The 16,449-nt window shown below is 35.2% G+C and overlaps 1 protein-coding gene and 1 long non-coding RNA gene across 2 annotated transcripts in view; one reads left to right on the top strand and one right to left on the bottom strand.

Moving 5' to 3' along the window:
• The window catches only part of LOC150002727 (uncharacterized), a 68,200-nt gene that overhangs the window by 5,842 nt on the left and 45,909 nt on the right, over nt 1–16,449 (bottom strand). The window lies entirely within an intron of this gene.
• TAF4B (TATA-box binding protein associated factor 4b) overlaps nt 1–16,449 on the top strand; it is a 136,256-nt gene that overhangs the window by 87,752 nt on the left and 32,055 nt on the right. The window contains exon 13 of the mRNA XM_090285690.1: nt 2,270–2,326. Within this exon, the coding sequence (XP_090141816.1) occupies nt 2,270–2,326 (57 nt within the window). The remainder of the gene's footprint in view (nt 1–2,269; nt 2,327–16,449) is intronic.

Here is a 16,449-nt window from a genome sequence, read left to right as displayed (position 1 = left end):
ATGATCTGGCACCCTCTCCCTCTCTAGAGTTTGCTTTATATCACCCCTTTTTCACTGAGTCTGTTCTAGTCACACTGCTTGTGGTTCTCTACCCACCTTAGAATATTAGACTACTGGTTAGGCAACTAAAACTGAACATTGAGTTCCCTTTCTCTAAATCTGCTGTGGTGGTCTTTAACCACTCACAGAGTTGGAATTATCCTCCCAGTAGCTTAGGACAGGATCCTAGATGTCATCCTCGGCTCCTCCTTTTACTTCATACTCCCATAGCCAATCCATCAATAAATCTGGTTGGCTGTACATCCAAAATATATTTAGAATCTAATCACTTACCGTCATCTTCTCTATGACATTAGCCCAAGCTGCCCTCATCTTTTTCCTAGGCTTACATTTGCAACATTTGTTTTAGAACAGTCTCTTAATTGCTCTGCATATCTGTGCCTCCAGTCTTGGATGCCTATCATGTACCCTCTACATAGCAGAGTGATCTTTTAAAGTGTCATGTCAGTGGCATCTCCCTCCTGTGCTCCAAACCCTCTAGTAGCTTGTTGTTATAATTAAAATTAAACCCCAACTCCTTATCATGGCCTACCAGGTAACACATGCTCTCCAACCTTATCTCCCTCAACTTTTCTCTGTGTTCCAATGACACAGACTTGCTTTCTTTCCTCAAGTATTCCAAGATTGTTCCCATTTTAAGTTTTGGCAATTACTGTGCCTTTTGTTTGGAGTGTTCTTCCCCCAGATCTTTGCATGGCTGCCTCCTTCTTGCCATTCAGATCTCTACTTAAATGTCAACTCCTCAGATATGTCTTCCCTTCCATCCTGCTAAAGAAGTGCTTCCCCCACCCCTCTTTCTTTCTATCACATTTTATTTTCTTTGTAGCTCTTACCACTGTCAGTTATTATTTGTATTTTGTTTTCCCCCTCCTAACTGTTTTACATATTACATGTGTGTTTACCTTTTATAAAATTGTTTTTTCTTTTCTTAAAGTGTAAATTACTTGAAAACAGGGACTTCGTCTTGTTATTTCATTTCTGTATCTTCAAGGCCAAGAACAGTGGGACAGAGAGCAGAATTTGTACTATGGATAATCAATTAATATTGGTTGACAAAGACTTGATAGCCAAATATACCTATTTTATACTATGGCAAAAATTATACACACACACACACATACACATATTTTTATATAACTACATATATATGTACCCATTCTCATAACATTGTAGGTGGAATAACAAAGGAGTTTGCCTTCATTTGAGCTGAAGTTAAGTTGTTTAGTAGTTTGGGGAGAAAATGAAGAAAAATTACTAGTTTTCGGTAGAATCTTAGGTAGGTATTTAGCTAAGGTGTTTAAAATTAGACGGCACTCTTAAATCTAAGCAGTTTCTTTCTTGTATTTTCTGTTAACAAAAGTACTGATAAGCCAGTAAATCTTTCAGGTAAATTTAGTAAATTAGGAAAATACTTTTAGCTTTCTTTAATTAGCTGATGCTGCATTTTATAGAACAAATATTCAGATTTATAAGGAGTTAGATAGGTTTCTTAGAATGAGAAGGATATACCTATCCCAAGCATGTTTGTTAGTGGACACATGTTCATGTGTCAGAAATAAAGTTCTTTACCCTTTGTGTTATCATAGCATTAGCAAATCTGTAAGATTGTTCTTTTTTAGAACGTTAAACTGAGTCAGTGTGGAAATTGACATTCAATAATCATTTATTAGAGGACCCAAAGATAATAAGATACTCTAATGAAAACACTGGGATGTATTTTCTACTTACTTTTTTTTTAATTGCACTTTAAAAGAGAGAGATTTGGTTCAAAGCTCGTCAGGTTCTTGATTTAACAGTCCTTGAAACACCATGTTTTTTTTCCAAAATGGGTTCACCTAAGGTTTAGCCAGTGTTTATTGTTTTCATTCATTCAAGCCAACAGTTATCCTTCTTTTCTTTCCTTCATCTGTGCCATTGGTTTTTAATTTGTAGTGTTCCAACAGGAACAACGTCATGCCTCAACTGGACCTGACTGACATTGTTAGCGTCATTTTCAGGATAAGCTTCCTCCGGGCTAGAACTGCAGCCGGCCCAGATGATGAGAGGGAGGGTGGTCAGAGCGGGGGCTGCAGGGGACTAGATGGAGGCGTTTTCCCCTGCAGCTAAGGGTTTCAATCACAAGAGAAGATTGTCATTTATTAAATATTTAATGGCAACTGTAGTGTTTAGATGCTAGTAATTTCTATTAAAATTTCTTTTCCTTTGATAGAGTCGTTCCAATAAAGAAGATCCAGAACAGCTGAGATTAAAGCAGAAAGCCAAAGAGGTAGGACTTGCAAGTTACCATGTTTGTCTTTGTGTTTGAGGGGAGGCTGGCAGCCCTCTCCTGGCAATTAGGTCAGGGTTTATTTTGCTGTTGCATACCATTTGCAGGAGCCTTGGGGAAGGACAGGAACTGCTGAAGGCAAGGGCACTACTTCAAATGAGGTCAATGAGTGATGTGCTCTCTTTTTAAAATTTATTTTCAAGGCTTAGGCCTGTCTAGAAATGGCTCTTTGTAAACTACAGCAGCGCACTTGGAGGAATATAATGTGAGATTAAGGGGGAAAAAAGAAAGAAACTTCTGAGATTTAGCATCTGGGACTGTACAATAGGCTACATTTTTCCAGGGTAATTGTTCGTTTTGTAAATCTGATACTGCTTATAATTCTTTGGCTGGGAGGCGGTACTGGGATTTAGTTTTAAATGGAAAATGCCTCTGGCTTTTAATTTTCTGGGCCCAGCAGTTTTCTGTTCTGGAATGGAGCCCTTGTTTCACACAGTTCATGTTTAGCTGCAGGGGTTTTAGTTTATAGCTTAGACTGGTTAAGCTTTTACTCCCAGAGGCCTCTGCATAGCAACTGTAGAAATCAACAAATAAGTTCATTTATGTCTGCAGCCTCCTCTCAGTAGCTGACTTTTTACATTTCCCAATATCCATTTCCTGACTTTTCTAGCCCCAGAGAAAAAAGCTCCACTAATTGGAGCTTATTTTAATTGAGCCTTAATATTGGATCTCACTGGAGTTGCCCCCAGAGCTGCTGAGAACAGAAGGAAATGAAAGTACCCAAGGTTGAAGATGTGGTGTGTGTATGGGTGTGTGTGAAATTTTTCACTTGACCTACAGATTCCTTTCCCTGCTGAATAAATCATCAAGCCTGTTCACATTTCTGATTAAGGATCTGACAGCAGACAATAATAAAGACAATTGAGGTGTGAGACGTGTGACATGGAGCTGAAGAAATTGGTTTCTATAGTTACTCGACTGATTTCATGCAATTTTTAAGGATCTTTGTGCTAAATTTCCTGAGCAACCTTTTTCCTTAACTGTGCCTCTTGAACTATGAAATTTGTTCTTGCTTAACATTGCTGCACTCAGCTTCTAGGTGCCAGCAGCAGCAGGTTATTTATGAATGTTTTAAAGGCCCTTATTGTTTGGATTAATGTAGGAGTTGAGGCAAAACAAATGGAAATATAGTAAGAATCTTACAGTCAATGTGATATGCTTTCACTAACATGGAGAAGGAAAATACATGAGCTCTGGATGGCAGGGTTTCTGGACTGGGGTGGGGAGACCTGGAAAGGGAGAACATTAAAAATATTGAAACCAGAACATTTAATTTCAACAGCAAAACATTTCTCATACTAATTTCTTTCCAGTTGAAAGTCTATCTAAAAATATTATCTGAAAAAAAGAAAAAGAAAACTGTACTTACAATCCTTCATAAGCAAGCTTGGCTTGATGATAGATTACTTAGGGATGGGCTACTATTATTGCTCCAAGTCATGGGTATCGCTCTTTGTTTTAATTAAGGACTAATAGATGCTTATGCACTTTCTTCTAATTGTATCCCTTTATGGAAACTGTATATCATAAAACTTACCCTTTTGTCATTAAAGAGCTTACCCTGTCTGTTCCTCCTCCATAAATATCTGAATCTTAGATTAATTTTTCCTTCAGGTTTACATGGATTGGTTTTGTTTGTTTGTTTTCTTTTAATATTGTGTATAATTATTCCCTTAGGGATGAATAGGTGGACAGCAGTTTTTAAGAAAATAATTTCACGAGTAAGTGTGAAAAAAACAATACCTCTCAATGAAAGCAGGTGATACCAAACCTGTTTTTCACTCTCCCTTGCACCTCCACTTATTTCTTTTTCCTAGCAAGATTAAATGGGCTCAACGTAATTTCTTTACAAAATATTTTGAAAGTTTTTTAGTTGCTTCCTATCTTGTATCCAATTGATTAAAAGAAGAATCAAATGCATTAGCCCCGTTCCAAGAAGAGTCTCTCTATGTTAGTTGCAAATGTTTGATAAAAATAAAATATCCTTATTTTGTCATCCCCTGACGCCTAGAGCTCTTAATAACTTTAATATTCTAAGGGGTTCTAATTTAGAATCAAACATATAGGGACACTATATTTTGTTTAGTTGGAAAAAATCACTGACCCTATCTTAATATAGAGTTGAATTCTTCTCTTGTATGATAATTTATAAGGTTATCATTTGGGATATGCTCATTGTTATCACACTTGTATAAAGTAAAAAGCTTTAGTTGTGATTTTTGGAGGAAGTTTTCTTTGTTCATTTGTGAAAATCAGCATGGATTCCTTATAGATTCTTGATTTAGAACTGCTTCGCTTTCCTTTTCCTACCTATCTACGATGCTGGTGATAGGTAATTAATGACAGTATTTTATGAAAGCAGAACTCTGAAGAATTGTTTAGAGAAACTATAGACTTTATTGTTGCTAGGAAATGTTTCAGCAACGATATTTGTCATGTAAATACTAAGTCACAACTTGAATCCCCTTCATACATAATTTTATAATCCATGTTAAGGACTAGAGTTATGATCTTGATCATATTTCCCCTGTGGGTTTTCTTCTCTCTAAGAGTTTTAGAGGGTATTCATTTCTTCTTTGCATTTTGGATATAAGGACAGACTGTTCAATTGGGCTAGTTTTTATAACATGCCTTAATAATTTTTAAAATTCTTTTTATTGACTTTTTTCCAATTTTGTCATTCTCATTTGGCACTTAGAAAAAAATAGCCTGCCTTTGGGTTTTCCTCCAGCACAGTCTCATTTCAGCACAGTAGCTCCTGCTGCATACTGTTCTCATTGACCTGACAGGTTATCTGTCTCTTTGAAAACCTTATTGTTGTTTGGCTAAAATGTCTGTGGATAGTCCTGTAATTCAGACATTTTAGTTTCAACTTTGGGGCTTTTTCCCTTTTTCTGTTTTTGCCTGAAAAAGTATTATATGTGTTCTTTCTATTATAACTTTATATTTTAAATGCTGATACTTTAAAATTTGATTTTTTAAAAATTTTCCTAGATACCTTTCCTAAAATGTAAGTACTGACATTCTTCCATTTCATCCTTTATTTGAGAAAGGTTTTAAATAGATTACTAGTTGCTCAATTCTAATTTCAAACAAGCAGGCACATCTTTGTTAAATGCAGCTGCAGACTTGTCTGAAATGTGTGCTTTGTCCTAGATTGCCATTTAGCCCTCAATGTTTTCCTTTCTTAGCACATCATCCAGAATTCTGCAGAGCAAGCTATCTGACCTTGGAGTTCAAACATCCAGATTCCTTACACATTTGTTATATATATTGCAAACTTTATTTCCTTTTGAGTATCTTCTTTCTCCTTTGGGAGTTGGAAGTTGAGTGCATCTGTGAAGAGTAAGACAAAGAATTCATTTACTTTCTTTTTAACAGTTCCTACCATACCCAATTTCATTTGTTACCAGACAATAGAAGGAAGAAAAAGGAATGCAAGACATGTACCTGCTGACACATTTAGCTTCACAGTGCAACCTGTAGAAACTGGACAAAAGAATAAGTACTGAACGATTAAAATGCAGAACAGATTAGAAAACACCCTGAAGCATTTAGGATTTTTGTTTATAGAAAATATAGGATATAAAAATCCTTAATGTAATTCTCCATAAAACATTATTGTGCAAGAAAAAAAAAACAGGCTCATTACTGATTAGAAAAATATATTATTTAGATATGAAAAAGACAAGAGATATTCTTAGAACAAAATTTTAAAAGATACAGAGTCAATGAAACGTATTTAATGCTAACTATTAGAGCAATTTATATTTAAACTTTATGCTAGTGCTGCATGAGCCAAAACTCATGAAATGTTGGAGAGGGCAAAATGAAATTTGTCATTAAAAGTACTTTCTAGCAATCAAATTAATTCAGTATGAAGAAGACATTCTTAAAGAGACTAGTTATAAAGAATTTGTATACATGGCAAGAAATAGATGCAGATGTTCCAAAGCATTGCTCCTCTAGGATAATGGTTCTCAAACTGGTATGCGTGAGAGTGATCTGGAGGGCTTGTTACAAACACAGATTGCTGGGCTCTGCCCCCAGGGTTTATGGGATAATAGTCTAGGGGAGGCCTGAGAATTTGCATTTTCAACGAATTTCCAAGTGATTCTGCTGTTGCTGCTGCTGTTCTGGAGATCACATTTAGAACCATTGAAAAGGGAGCCTTTAAAATCTATTGCTGTTAATATTCCATTGACTAAATGGTCATAGAAACTTAAACAAAATACTGTAATTTGGGAAGCTGAGAGCTGGCATCTTGAGCTGGCATAGTTCAGTTACTACCAATTACTATTTCAGTAGGTGCTCTTTTGGAACCAGGAAAGCTACACTGGGTTTTGTTTTTAAAATAGATATTTTCATGAGATTTTTATTGGTTGTATCTCTTGGTTAGTATACCTTAATATAGAAAAGGTAATATTTTATCTAGAGCTTCATGAGGTTACCTGCATCTTTAATTTTGAAGTACAGGATCTGTGTGTCTTGAGAGACATGTTACCCTCTTGGTAGAAGAGGTTCATATTATTTTTAAAATATCATTAAACTGGAAATCAGGAGTTTTGGATTCTTGACTCAGCCTGCCATTATCTAGAATCACTTTGAGGAAACTAAATTTCTTTGAACTTACCTCAGTTATCTTGTATTTTAAAAAGAATGTAATAATATATGCTCTGCTTGTGTTTCACAGTTGTTATAATTCAAAAAAGGTGAGGTATAAGATGCAAACCACCCCTGGCTGGTGTGACTGAGTTGGTTGGAGCATCATCGTGTAAATGAAAGGGCCATGGGTTCAATTCCCAGGACAGGTACCTAGATTGCAGGTTCAGTCCCTGGTTGGGGCATGTACAAGAGGCGACCAATCATGTTTCTCTCCTCTCTCCCTCCCTTCCTCTCTCTCTAAAATCAATAAGTGTGTACTCTGGAGAGGATAAAAATAAAGTGATTCTTTAAAAAAAAAAAAAAAAAAAAAAAAAGTAGCCTACAAACATTAACTAAAGAAAGATTTATGGCCTGGCTGCTGTGGCTCAGTGGATTGAGCGTCGGCCTGCGAGCCAAGTGTCGCTGGTTCGATTCCCAGTCAGGGCACATGACTAGGTTGCACATCAGGTCCCCAGTTGGGGGCGCGAGTGAGAGGCAACCACACAGTGATGTTTCTCTCCCTCTCTTTCTCCTTTCCCCTCTCTCTAAAAATAAATACATAAACAAATAAATAAATTTATTTTTTAAAAAAAAAGAAACATTTACGTTAGATTCCATTGAGTTCTTAAATGTCAGCTTGAGATTGACCATGGATATGTTAGGTATTTTTCATTCCAAAGGACTGGGAAGAAGATTGAGGAGAAGAAAAATATAATGGTGAGAACTGGGGGGGAAAAGTTCTGTAATCTAATATGAATACAGCACAGCATATTATGTGGAAAATGCTATTTTCCTGAAAGACAAGGATAGGTTAGAAAAGCTACTAGGAAAGCATCAGAGTGTACATTTCAAAGTCCAAGAATCTCAGTTGTCCCTCGACAGTGTCCTGATACCATAAGAACTAGCCTTAGTGGTTGGGAGAATAAAGTAATCAGACCTCATACTATTTGATTTGGTCGTATGCCTGCTTAATAATTGTCTTTAAGAGGTTGAAAAGGATGTATGTTTCTATTTTTGTACCCTTAAATTTTGAGGAGGGGGTGATTTTTTTGATAACTTGATTTTTTGGTTTCTTTGATTTAAAACTCATCTGTTAACAGGCTTTGGTATGGTGTTGTTTTGTTCTGTAGTATAATATTTTTGCATTTAACCTTGCTTTCCCTGGTAAATTATAGTAATTCAGAAGTGATTATAAGCATTGTTGATACTTTATTTTAGTTAATTCTTCCAAAGCATAGCTAAAAATTATTTAAATTTTCATTATTAAAAATAAGTCTTATTTTTTGGAGGTAGGTTTTCACTGTTATCTCTATGTACACTTAACTTTAATTTTGAAATCCAAGCAGGACATCATTCTTAAGTCCTTGTATGCTAAATTCAAAACCTAGTAGTGTACTTTATTACTCTCATTTAGATTCTTTCAAACATTCCTGTTGGTAGCTTTGGCTGTTTTTCATTGCTACTGAAAAAGTATTTATTGTTGGACAGCACACATAATCCTTGGAGGAGATGTTAACGTACCACTCAGCTCTTTCCTTTCCTTTTTACCTTATTATCACTTCCTGAAAGTTAGTAACAAAATCAGACTGAAATGACACCATCATCTTTTTGGATTATTTACTGTGAAAGACAGCTCTGCTGTTGTCTTTTGTACTTTCAGTGCCTGCATGTTTTATATCTTGCTTTCCTTAAATATGGAAAAGAAACATTTTTGGATTTCCCATACTGTGAGTGTCATAGTTCTTTAGTTAACTTAGTCCCTCTTCTTACCTATGTCTCTGTATCTGTTGAGATTTGGCTATATGACTTTTGGCTTAGTCTTCATCTAGCTCCTCAGATTCTGCCCATGCTTTTGGTTTGTGTTTTCATTAATTTAATTTTTTTTTCAGTATATTTTGTTCTTGAAAACTGTATTTTGCATCAAGGAAGTACCTTTATTGAACTTTACTAAACTCTGAGAGTTTGTGTGATCTTTAAAGTGATCTTTTAATGTGTTTTGGGTCTTGATTAATTCAGGTCAGTCTATCATAGTTAAAAATGAACAAAGACAAGTACTAAACATCAGGAATAAAATAATCTTTAACTACTATTGCTCTGTTGTGCTTTAGGGCAGTGACTTCAATTTTATGGGACCTCTATTTGATATCGGAGAGACTGTGATAAGTGTAATGCAGGCTTTGTCACTAGCCGTAAAGGAATGAGTGAGGGTTCTCTCAAAAAAGAATATGCCAAGCCTGTTAGGAGCAAGATGTGTGTTGCTAGTATAGGTGAGCAAGCAGGCCTAGGTTTTATTAAACAAAATCTAGCTAGAATATAATTTAGCTGAAACCTGTTAGAAATCTGGTTAAACAGGCATGTAAGAGTTTGAGTGAAGACAGAATTCAATCACTCCACATTGTCTCTCTCACTGAATGCAGCTGTAAAACGTGGACAGAATGGTTAGGATAGCTATTTGAGAGCTTTGAAAAGTAAACAGTGGGCAAATTGGGGAAGATAAGAATTCAAAATACCACCGAACTGTTGGTGAGGTTATCATCCCTTCACCTCTCCCACCTCCTGTCCCCCACTCCCATTCTTTCTGCTGCCTGCCCTAGACATGGGCATGGTCCTAGAAGTGTGCAGCAAAGCGTAATAACTGAAGCTCCAGTCTTCTGGCTGGAGGACCATAAAGAGGAACCCAGGGAATCAGGAATTACTGGGAAGACTTCAGAAAGGGAAGAAATCAGGAAAGCAACCACATTATCATTTTTAAACTCTTAGGCCTACTCTCGAACTACACATTTGTCACATGTAGATCTGATTCTAATCAGTATATCAAAGGCTTTTAAGAACTGACCTAAAACAATACCACCGCCAAGTCCTAAACTGACTACTAAATGGCACAGGTTTGGGACAAATCCAAAGAGCATTGCAAACGTTTTGAAAACAGACATAGGAGTGATAGACCACAGAAATCAGTTTGGAATTTGTAGCCTATACCTAACTGACTTGTTTTGCATGCTAAAACAAAAATATGTATATCCTCCAAGGGTTTAAAGAAGATCCAAAGTCTTATAACATAATATTCAAAATATTCAGGATATGATCCAAAATAACTTGGCATGAAAAACCAGGAACATCTCAACTCTCATGGGAACAAACAACAACAGATGCTAACCCCAAGATGACATAAATGTTAGAGTTATTTGACAAACACTTTAAGTAGCTACTATAAAAATGCTTCAAGAAGCAATTTAAAATCCTCTTGAAATGACTGGAAAAAATAGAAAGTCCCAAGAAAGAAAACACTCTGGAAATGATTGGAAAAATAGCAAGTCCCAGCAAAGAAATAGAATTAGAAAATAGAAAGTTCTAAAATGGAAATTTTATTACTGAAAATGACAACCAAAATCAAATGCTCACTGGTTGGGTTGGGTTTCAGGAAAGATAAAACATGGATGGATACATAGAATTTATCTAATCTGAAAATCAGAGAGAAAAATAGATTAAAAACAAAACAGAGCCTCAGAGGTCAGTGGGACAATAATCATAGATTTGACATTTGGTTTATTGAAGTCTCAGAAGATAAAGCGTGAAATGCTAAAATATTTTTGAAAAAGTAATGACTAAAGTCTGCTATACCCTAATTTAGAGGAAGCAATAAATCTAAAGATTCCAGCTCAGTAAACCCCCAAACAGGGTAATCACAAAGAAAATCTGGCTCATTCTCATCATAATCAATTTCAGAAAATACAGACATAGAAAAAAATTTGAGAGTAGCCTTAGAAAAGGACACTTTTTCAACAGAAACAATAATTCAAATGACTGTAGATTTCCTGTCAGAAACCATGGAGACGAGAAGGAAGAAGCAAAATATTTTTTAAATCCTAGAAGAAAAGAACTGTCAACCAACCCAGAATTTTATATTAGTGAAAAATTCCTGCAGAATGGAGGTGAAATAAAGACATTCTCAGATGACGGAGCATGAATAGAATGTTGCTGGCCAACCTGCTCTAGAAGAATTGCTTAAAGTTCTTCAGAATAAAGTGTAATAATACCAAAGAAGAACTCTAAATATCAGTGAAAAGACAGCAACAGAATGGTATTATAGACTATTTGTCTGTTTTTGAGTTTTTAAAAATGCTTAATTGAAAGAGAATTATAACATTGTCAGGAATTTTCAATGTATGTGTATTTAACATATCAAAAAACTGTAACGAAGTGTGGAGAGTAAGAGTAAAAGGACACATATATGGGTAAAGTGTCTATATTCTACTTGATGTGGTAAACTATCGATTCCAAGTAGACTGAAGTTTAAAGTATATATATTGTAATCTCTAGAGCCACCAATAAACTTTTTTGAAAAACTATATTAAAAGACATAGTAAAAATAATAGGAACATAAAAATGAAATACTGAAAGTTTAAATAACCCCAAACAAGTAGGCAAAGGGAAACAAATAAAAAACAGAGGGAAGAAACAAAAAACAAATAATAAAATGGTAGCTCTAAATTCAAACACATCTAAATCATTACATTAAGTGTAAATAAAAAATTGACTCAACTATATCTTTCTATAAGAAACTCACTTCAAATGTAATGATATAGATAGGTTAAAATAATAGGATGGGGAAAATAAATACGTTAGAAAAGAAGAAAGGTCTCAAATTACCTTAAGAAACTGGGAAAAGGAAAGCAATATACACCCAAAGCAGCAGAGGGAAGGAAATGAGAGTTAAAAGCAGGAATCAATGACTTTGAAAACAGAAGGAAAGAAATGAAAAAAATCAAATTAACCAAAGCTGGTTCTTTGATCAATGAAATTGATAAATCTCCTAAGGCTAACAATGAAAAATAAGATGTAAATCACCAATATCAGAAGAAAAAGATGGGAAATCATGACCGACCCTGCAGATGTCAATAGGATAAGAAGTGATTATAATGAAAAACTGCAAATAGTTTGACAAGTTGGATGAAATGACCAGTTTCTTGAAAAGTACAAACTATCAAAACTTGGCCAAGATGAAGTAGATAGCCTCAATATTTCTGCAATTATTGAATAAATTGAATTTATAGCTAAAACCTTCCAATAAAGAAATCTCAGATACAGATAATTTTACTTATTAAATTCTCCCAGTTACAGAAGAATTAACATCACTTCTACACAATATCTTCCAGAAAAAAGAAGAGAAACTCTTCTAATTCATTTTCTGAAGACAACATTATCCTGATACTAAAATAAGAAAGACATTACAAAACAAGACAACTATAGACCAGTAAACTCCATGAACAGAAATGTAAACATCCTCAACAAAATATTGGCAAATCAAATCTTGCAATACATAAAAATAATATGACCAATTAGAGATTCCCCCAGGAATGCAAAGCCAGTTTAATGTTCAAAAATCAGTCAACATAATCTACCATGTTAACAGTCAAAGAAAGAAAAATCATGTAATTATGTTAATTAATGCAGAAGTATATCTGATGAATTTCAAAATCTATTAATAATAATAAGTCAGGAATTTTGGAATAAAAAGGGGCTTCCTCAATCTGATAAAAGGCAGCTAGCTATTAAAACCTTACCACTAATATTCTTAATGGTGAAAGAACTGATTGCTTTCTTCCAAAATTAGAAAAAAGACCAAGGATGTCTGCTTCTATCACTATTATTTGACATTACATTGTAAGTCCTAGTTAGCACAATAAGGCAAGAGAAAGAAGTAAAAGGCACATAGATTGGAAACGAAGAAATAAAATAGATTGTACTTTGGTTCTCTTAATTTTTTTTTTTTTAAGGTTTTATTATTTTGAAAGAGAGAGAGAGAAACAGCAATGTGTGGTTGCCTCTCCTGTGCCTCCAGACTGGGGACTTTGCCTGCAACACACACATGTGCCCTGACTGGGAATCAAACCAGTGACCCTTTGGTTCTCAGGCCAGCCCTCAGTCCACTGAGCCACACCAACCAGGGCTTAACTGTTTCTTTTACAGAGCAAAAGTTTTTAATTTTGATGAAGTCCAATTTGTCAAAAACAAACAAACTTTTATGGACCCTGCTGTGAGTATCATATCTAAAAATCCCTTTTGCTGGGTCCAAGTTATAAAGATTTTCTCTTCTGCTTTTTGCTGGAAGTTTATTGTTTACATTTGGAGTTAATTTTTGTATAAGGTGTGAGATATTGAGGTCAAGGTAGTTTTTTTTTTGCATGTGGATGTCCAATTGCTTCAATATTTGTTGGAAAAACTGTTTTCTCAATGGAATTGTTTTCTATTCTGATCAAAAATCAATTGGCCATATTTATGTTGTTCTAGTTCTCAGTTCTTTGTTCTGTCCCATATCTGTGTTCATCCTTTGTCCCACATTATTTTGATTGCAGTAACCTTATAGTAATTTTTAAAATTGTGTGGTGTACTTTTTTCTATTTTTTTTTTTCTTATTTTCCAAAATTGATCTAGCTTTTCTGGTTCTTTTACCTTCCCATATAAATTTTAGAATCAGTTTATCCATATTTATAAAAAAACTTATTGGAATGGTGTTAAATCTATAGATCAGCTTGGAGAGAATTGAAAACTTTACTCAGTAGTATCTTGCAATCCATGAACACAGTATTTCTCACCACTTATGTATGCTTGCTTTTATTACTTTAATCCGCATTTCATGGTTGATAGAATAACAGTACCTGTACATGGTAGATATGGCTGGTTTGGCTCAGTGGATTGAGCGTCAGCCTGCGAGCTAAGTGTCGCTGGTTCGATCTTCCAGTCAGGGCACATCAGAGAAGGAAAACTCTGACTCCAAAAAACCTCCGCTGCCTTGCGGCATACCTCTTCAGGGGAAAGGCTAAGGGAGTAAACCCCGACAGAAAATCCGGAGCCGGAGTCCCTAAGGCGGTTTGACGTTGTAGTCAACACCGGCAACTCCTGCGGCGCACCTGAAGCCAAGCTGTATTGACTCCGTCTTTCCCTTGGATCCTTCAGCTGCGAAGAGAGGGGGGGTCTGCTGCATGGGCAACAGCAGACCCTCCATATCACCCTGCCCAGGCTCTGTAGCTTCAGCTTCACTGGAGAGGACACTCCAGTGTCATCGTAAGATGTCGATTCAACACGGGAGGAGACAGATACCGTGTCACTCCCGAGTCGGACTGCACAGCCATTCTCGGCGGTGCAGATAGACTCTTAAGAAGCTACACCATCGTCTCTCGAGACGGACGGCTGCCGACGACGACATGGTAGATATATATGAAGCTATTTCATGTGGGGAAGAGCTATTATGATAAGTGGCATTTAAAAAAATTAATTTTTCCAATTGTACCTTTATGTTATTTAGAGGTACTCATAATCATTGAGTATGCTGACTTTGCATCTTGAAACCTTGCTAAACTCATTTATTAGTCCTAGGAGGATTTGGGTTTTTGTTTTTTGTAGCTCACTTGAGGTTTTCTATGTAGATGATCATGTCTTTTGCAATCCTGTTTCCACTGGCAAGCAGTTCAGTTTTTACTGAACTGAGCTTTTAGTCTTCACTCACTTATGTGTCAAAGCTGCATTAATGCCCAGAACTTCCTCCTGTTCCTGTTAAAAGTGCCTAGTTTTTCTGTACTGTGCTGGCCAAGGTAAATTGTTTTTGAGAAAGTTTGTTATAAATATAAGGCCAACGAAAAGTCTAATCAGTTTCATTTTTGTTAAAGGTTTTGAAATTTTTTCAAAATATCATGTATGGGATTTCAAACAACCAAAGTATAATTCGCAGAGTGGGAGAAAATGTTTTACTACATGGAGAGAGATATTTGTGACACAGGTCAATTTTAAAACTTTATTTTCTGTGACTATCTTGCAGATGCCATTTCTTTACAGAGAATGACTGAAATATAGCTTGTCTGATTTGTTAGGTAGATTAACTAAAATCCATCTTGTCACCTAGAATTTCAGGATGTCACTGCATCAGACTTTAAAACTGTTTTATTAAGAAGGCCAGCATCAATAAAAGATAGTTTACAACTCTCGAAAATAGATTTCTAGCAATTTTTATATAAGTAAATACACAATTTAAAAGGATTACTGCCCTGTAATTTGTGGGACAAATAGACAATGGTTCTTAATTAACTATTTTAGTTAAATGTTTTCTGCTTTACTTAAGATTCAGTTATGATTTATTCTTTGTTGTTGTCTAAAATAATCTGAAGTGACCTTTACTTTGTACCTCCTTAAAACCACCTGTTTTACCACACACGCTTTCCTATTTTCATCCTGCTCTTTTTTTAAATATGTTAAAAATTTGGTTAGTGTTCCTTTTAAAAATATTCTTTATATTTTATCTATATAAATATATAAAGTATAAACACATTCATATGTGTGTGTGTGTGTGTGTGTGTGTGTGTGTGTAGTTCCCCAACACGTTACTTTCAGTTGACTATCCTGGTGTCTGATCTTGTTTGAATACTTGTCAAGCAAGCAGAGAGCCAGGGTCTTTCCTCCTTTCCTTCTGTAGTAATAAGATTTTGATGGGAATTGAACATTCTTGCTCTTCTGGAAAAGGTTAAGGACCTGTATAGTGATATTTTATTTTGACTTCCTCATCTTGTTTTTTGAAAGAATATCATTTGACACTTGCTTTGGTAAAACTATATTGTGTTCTATGCTTTTATTTTTCAGTTTTAATGTCTTATTGATCTGACTTTTAATGGGTTATCTTTCATGAGTACCCTTGTATAGTTTAGTACCTTCCTATTAAAAAATTATATCTTGTACATTTGGTCATTCTGGGTTAACTATGATGAAAGTTATACAATAAAACAATATTAACTCATTTTTCAGTTTTTCGCATGAAGATAAATGTAGAGTAAATCCGTGAGAAGGTTTGCTGTATTGAAAATGTTGTGATGAGAACACTTGGCTCTGAGTTCTGTTTCTCCAGCTTACTATTTGTGTGACCTTTATGAAGATTTTCTAACCTCCTAGAGCCTTATTACCTCCTTTAACGAAAAAAAAAAAAAAAAGGATGAGGTATATGTAAAATTTTCATATGTTATAGCAATTCACATATCCCTTTCGGTGTGGTTATGAGAGTTAACTGAGTTAATTTTTAGTGATGTGTTTTATAAATCATACAGCATAGAACTATTTTCTATAAAATCAAGAACTTTATTTTTAAGTAATTTTCTTTTAGTCTGAAAAGGTTGACTATGGTTTGGCCAATTTCTCTCCAATTTACTGTTCAATTTTATTAAGGCATTTTTTTTCTTTTTAACAATTTTTTAAATTAATTAGTTTATTTATTTTTATTTTTAGAGAGAGGGGAAAGGAGAAAGAGGGGGAGAGAAATATCACTGTGTGGTTGCCTCTCACTCATGCCCTCAACTGGGGACCTGACGTGCAACCTAGTCATGTGCCCTGACTAGGAATTGAACCAGCGACACTTGGCTCGCAAAGCATTTCTTATT

The sequence above is a fragment of the Furipterus horrens genome, unplaced genomic scaffold, assembly GCF_987537825.1.
Source record: "Furipterus horrens unplaced genomic scaffold, mFurHor1.1.pri manual_scaffold_8, whole genome shotgun sequence".
NCBI classification, from domain to species: domain Eukaryota; kingdom Metazoa; phylum Chordata; class Mammalia; order Chiroptera; family Furipteridae; genus Furipterus; species Furipterus horrens.
The sequence above is the reverse complement of the archived record's forward strand: the minus strand, read 5'-3'. Positions and strand labels throughout refer to the sequence as shown.